This window comes from Monodelphis domestica, chromosome 5 (assembly GCF_027887165.1).
Source record: "Monodelphis domestica isolate mMonDom1 chromosome 5, mMonDom1.pri, whole genome shotgun sequence".
In the NCBI taxonomy this organism is placed as follows: domain Eukaryota; kingdom Metazoa; phylum Chordata; class Mammalia; order Didelphimorphia; family Didelphidae; genus Monodelphis; species Monodelphis domestica.
The window spans coordinates 178,475,484-178,481,483 of record NC_077231.1 but is presented as its reverse complement, the minus strand read 5'-3'; the positions used below and the strand labels follow the sequence as shown (position 1 = coordinate 178,481,483).

Sequence of the window (6,000 nt, the reverse complement as noted above, 5' to 3'; positions counted from 1 at the left end):
GGACAGTCTTGGGGAACCTCTCTCTAGCCCTTCTCCATGAATCCCCTCCAGAATCTCTTCCATGAGTTTTAGGGCTGGAAGGCAAGTGTAGAATTCATACTCTCCTCATGCATGAAGCTGGGCTCAGGAGAGAGTTATCTATGCTACTCCTGTGAGTAGAGAACAAGAATGTGTAGGGACTGAGCAGGTGAGGAATGTCTGCCTGCTCATTTGTGGATTAACTGCCTGGTACATCCATTATGTCTGATTAGACACATTGCGCCATCTTTGTTGATGAAGGGAGTAGCCACATAGATGAAATAATAGGTCCTTAAAGTCCTAAAATTATTACTTTAGAATTTATTAATCATTCTAGAAGCATTTATTTTGCATCATGAAAACTAACTATGAAAACAAATATGAAAACAAATATAGGAAATGAAATGATTCCTCTCAAGAGCTTACATTCTTCTGGAGGGAAGACTACACGTACATACACAAGTCTATATAGAATAAATATCTACAGAACATATACAAAATAAATAAAAGTAGTTGGGCAAGAAGAGTATTAGCCATTGGGAGCATCGAGTAACCCAGGGGTTCTTAATTTTTTTTTGTACCATAGTCCTTTGGTAGTCTGGTAAAGCCTATAGACCTCATGTCAGAATAATGTTTTTAAATGTATAAGATACCTTTTTGTGTGTGTAAAATACATAAGGGAAATATAAAGGTAACCTGTTATAAGGAAGCATAATTCTAAAACTATTTATAGAAAAAATGGACAAATCCCAACTTAAGAACCCTTCATATAGAAGGTGGCGGCTTGAGCTGCATCTTAGAGGAAAAGGATTCCATGAGGTAGAGGGTGAGGAATGAAAGCGTTTCAAGTATGGGAGATGGGGATAGAACTTCATGTGTGAGGAACAGGGTGAGGAGGAAGGGTAATGATACATAATGAGGCTGGAAAGAAAGGATGCAGCTAGTCTGTTGTGAAAGGTTTTAAAAGCCAGAGTTTATTCTAGAGCAAATGGGGAGCCAGAGGAATTGAGAAGGAGCATGACATGGTCAGCTATATATTTATGCAAAATCATTTGGGCAGCTGTATAATGGATTAGAATGGGGAGAAATCTGAGGCAGAGTTTATACTATAGTTAGATCGTTTACAGTTGATTAATATTATGATTTCTAGGGAAAGATATATACTTATCATAAGGTTATTTTATGGAAAAGTCCCTCACCTTTTCCAACAAAAAATTCAAGAAAGTTTCCATGAAAAATTTCCAAAAAAATTCACTGCAGTGTAAGTATAGTGTAGGTATGGAGGTGGTGAATAGCTAAATAAGGTTTGGACAGAAAGTCTGTTATTGGACAGCAAATCTTTCTTACTACATTGTAAACCCGTTGAGGGCAGGGACCATGACATATAGCTTTGTATTCCCCACATTACTGGACTTTGCAAATAGTTGATTTTGCAAATACTTTTTCAATATATATTTCTGCTGAATAATGAGGATCTGTTGAGTTTTCTCTTCAGTTACCGACTGTTAAAATCAGCAGGACAGGAAATGTGTGCCAACAGGACAATGAAATAATTCCTGAGTCAGGGATTTTTTCCCTTTTGATCCAACATACTCTTGGGATGGGAGGCATTTAGAAAGCCTAGTCAGGGGGGGGCAGCTGGGTGGCTCAGTGGATTAAGAGCCAGGCCTAGAGATGGGAGGTCCTAGGTTCAAATCTGGCCTCAGACACTTCCCAGCTGTGTGACCCTGGGTAAGTCACTTAACCCCCATTCCCTAGCCCTTACCACTCTTCTGCCTTGGAGTCAATTGCCTCCAAAATGGAAGGCAAGGGTTAAAAAAAAAAAAAAAGAAAGCCTAGTCAGAATGGGTAAAGTGTAACCATTCTATAAGAAGTCTTAGTACTATTTTTTTCCCCTATAAAAACATTGGTTCAGAGTATCATGATCAGGAAACTATCAAATGTTTGAATCCAAAAATACTTGATTACTGAACAAATAGTACAAAGAAAAGCATTTTTTTTGGCGCCACCAATCTGTGATTTCATAAATGTGGGAAACTCATGGTATGAAAACTTCTTCCATGGATATAAATGAGTATTTCACGTATTAACTTACTGTCTTCAAAAAATATTTTAGTGTCATGGAAAATTCTGAAAATATGCAAAATTAGGTGAGGGGGTTCCGCTATTTAGTATTGCTTAGAAATCTTATAATTTACATAAATTTAAGAAATAACTCTTTACAAAGACAATTGTACTTTTAAAAACATTTTTTTTGCTTGCATCTAAAGTCTGTCATAATCTTCTTCTTTGTGTCTTTCTACAATGACATGTAGGCCAAAATAAAACCTACATCAAATTCCAAGTAAGATTAGTGTTGGAGTAATGGAGACAATTATTTTCTCTGGGGATATGAATCATTTGGCTTTCGGTACCCAGGTAGGCAGCCTGTTTTCCTACAAGACTTTTAAAAATTTCCCAAATGTAAGCATACCACTGAAGCAAAGGCATCCTAGAAAACATTGTAACAAAGACATTCCACTGGATGGACCTATACTGAAAAACTAGAGATAACCATATCCCTTCCAGCATCATAGCTCTTGGGTCTAGAAGAAAACATTTATGAAGTATATTGCTGTATTCTGACTCTAGAGCAAGATTCAAAAAGAATTTATTAAGTAACTACTACATATGAGCCACATAGGTGCTGGGATGACAAATAGAAAAGTGAGATAAACATTGCTTTCAAGCTTTTATACTACTGAGAGGAAACAACACACGTCCAGACCAAAACATGAAAAGATACCTACAGTAAATATATGAAACTATTTCAGGGGTTGGGTGGGAGGCCATTTACAACTGGGATGAAATCAGAAAAGACTATTTGGAGGAGGGAGTAATTAAGCTGAACTTTGGTAAGGAAGAGGGATGGAGGTGGGAGATGGAATGTTGTGTTGGGGGGAGAGGGAGAGAGACAAGACGAGAGAGAGAGAGACAGAGAGAGACAGAGAGACAGAGAGAGAGAGAGAGAGAGAGAGAGAGAGAGAGAGAGACAGAGAGACAGAGACAGAGACAGAGAGAGACAGAGAGAGACAGAGAGACAGAGACAGTCAGCCAGAGAGAGAGACAGGGTGGGGGTGGGGGAGAAAGTGACAGAGAGACAGAGAATCAGGGGAGGAGAGGGAGGGAGGGAAAGAGACAGAGAGAGAGAGAGAGAGAGAGAGAGAGAGAGAGAGAGAGAGAGAGAGAGAGAGAGAGAGAGAGAGAGAGAAAGAGAAACAGACAGAGACAGATAGAGGGAGGGAGAAAGAGAAAGCGACAGAGAGAAAGACAGAGACAGAAAAAGACAGAGACAGAGACAGAAAAAGACAGAGACAGAGAGAGTGGAGGGAGGAAATTATTTTAGAACCAAGAGAACATTATATACAGGACCAGAAACATTGTTTGAAGAATGACTTGGGTATATCCACCTCCAGAGAAAGAACTCATAAATAGAAATAAGTAAGATAGCTTTATATATACACAAATCTTTTGGTCAAATGATGCATTCTGCCATGTGGAAAGAAGAGGGAGTTAACTGGGTATTTTTAATGTGACAAATTAATTAATTAAAAATCATTGTATAAAGGTAGGTTGGATCCATATTTTATAAGCTTTAAATGCAAGTCAAAAACTTAAAGGTTCTGACCTTTAAGATGAGAGCAAGTCAATACACATTTGTGGAAACATAAAAAATATGTTCCTGAAGTGGGTACAAAAAAGATTTGCTTTTTCTCATTTCCTGTAGGTGTCACTTGAGCTCATCTTTGAAGAAAGCTAAGGATTCTTTGAGGCAGAGGGGAGAAGGAAGAAATATATTTTAATTTGAGGGAATGTTTGGTCAAAGGTGTGGAGATGGGAGATTTTTATCCTATGCTTTAATTCCAGGAGTGCCCTGTGCCTTCAGTCATCTTCCCAAAAGCTTGGTACATACACTGTGAAAAGCTACAATTTTACAGAATGATTTAGATGGGAGTTTTATTCAGAATTGTTTATGAAGAAGTTACAAGCATTGTAAAACAATAAATACATTTGAGTTGTCCGAACTTCATTCTCCCTAGTAGGTGACCTTATGTCAAATAATAACCTGCTCAATTCTGGATCAAAATTCTTCTTTGTTGATTGATCTCTTATGTTGGAATCTTAGAACATGAGTTCAAATACTGGTTCTGCTAGTTACTCCTGGTATTCTCCAGGGTAAAGCAGAAACCCTTTTTTGGGGCTTTTTCATCTCTAAAATGAGGGGGGTTGGATGAGTTGATCCTCAAGGTCCTTTTTAGGTTTAAATCCTATGTTGAAATCTGAACTGTCCTTCTGTGTTTGGGTTTAAAAGCCAGCAGCTATAGTTTCCTCTGTTTTTTTGAGCCTTCTTGTAGCAACTGGTTCAAAACACTGCTTTGTTTCAGAGCCTGGAGACGGGACACATCCTCACTGATGATGGGGATGTCATCTTCCTTCAGGCCCTCAGCACTCAGGTCACCTTCGCTGTCAGAGAGCGCACAAAGGAGGCTGTCATTTTCATAGGTTGGAAAGTAATACCTGAAAACACAACCACAAATGAGTTAAATAGCCTCATCCTTAACGGACAATTGCAGTCAGTTGTAGTTGATTCTGTTTTTGACAGTGAGAGCTGAAACACTTGCCAACAATGTACGCTGAATTTTGTAAATACTGCAAGCAAGACAACATCTGAATTGTCTACACTTCATTTTTCACTGGCAGACAACCTCAAGCTGGACGATGACCAGGAACAATCCCAGTGCATTCCAAAATGTCATGCTTCCTTTTCCTTCCAGAGCAATTCTTCCTAATATGTGGCAGTAAAGGGAGTTTCCCTGTCCCCAAGCCCTGGGATTCTTGCCCACTTGGCTCCCTCCTTTCCTTTCTGGGTCAGTTTTCCAGGTTAGCCAGCATCCAAATTTTCTAAGTCCATATGACTGAGGGGAAAAGGACCACCATAATAGACTTATGGAAGCCCAGCTGTTCCCTGGGTGACATCAAACCAATTAGAGGAAATGAAAGGTTAAGGAATCATGGCCACACTCCAAAATTAGAATAATTCCTATTGGTTTAAAAAAAAGTTTTCAGATGAATTCAGGACACATTCCTATTCCATTCTTACCCATTACTACACAGGATCTCAGGGAAAGTGAAGTAGACAATTGGTATCCACATCCAAGAGAAGGAATGTTGTCTAAATTTTTGGAGAGGAAACATGAATAAAAAACAGATGGGGCAAGAAAGATAATGGAAGGGAAGAAAGGAGGGGGGCTCTCATGGAAAGATGGAAGCAACAGGGAAGGAACAAAATGAAGAGAGTAGAACAGAGGGGAGGAGAGTCTACTTTTCCAGGCTTGTTTCCTATCACTACCCTTCCAGCCAAACTTCTACTTATAGATTATAAGAGTGCAGAATTTAAGAGCCAGAAACAAACTTAGATACTGGGCCCCCCAAAAAAGCACTCAGGGTAGGGGTGACTTTTTATTTTGTCTCTGTAACCTCAGAACTCTGTATACCACAGCCATTTAACAGATGTTTGTTGGAATGGAGTGGACCGAAAGAAAAGAACAGTCTACAGCGAAGGTACTGGAACATTCTGGCATATTATCAGTACATTTGGCTGTGGCCACTGATGAATGGTCAGCAAGCTACTGAACTCTGAATACCATCATTGAGTGCAATGACTGGCTGCCACTGTCAGAGTCATTTTTGGGAAATAAGAGCTTGTGATGACATAGGGTTTGCAAAGTACTTTATATATACATGTTCTCCTATTAAGTCCTGCAGATATCAATTATCCTTAGTTGACAGATGAGGAAACAGAGCCTCAGGGAGGGAAACTGTAAGAACCTGAACCTGGATCTCTTCTGACTTCAAACCCAGTACTCTTATGAACTATGCTGCCTCTCAGTTGACCTTGATTTGGGGAATCCCATAGAGGGGGAAAGGATGGAGAAAAAAAAA

At 39.3% G+C, this 6,000-nt stretch overlaps 1 protein-coding gene across 2 annotated transcripts in view; it reads right to left on the bottom strand.

The window, feature by feature from the left end:
* Window positions 1-324: 324 nt before the first annotated feature.
* Window positions 325-6,000, bottom strand: part of ZNF277 (zinc finger protein 277) — a 170,846-nt gene continuing 165,170 nt past the window's right edge. For both annotated transcript variants that reach the window (XM_001366319.5, XM_056799557.1), the window contains exon 12: window positions 325-4,575. In XM_001366319.5, coding sequence (XP_001366356.2) covers window positions 4,377-4,575 — 199 coding nt within the window. In that variant the 3' untranslated portion in view covers window positions 325-4,376. The remainder of the gene's footprint in view (window positions 4,576-6,000) is intronic.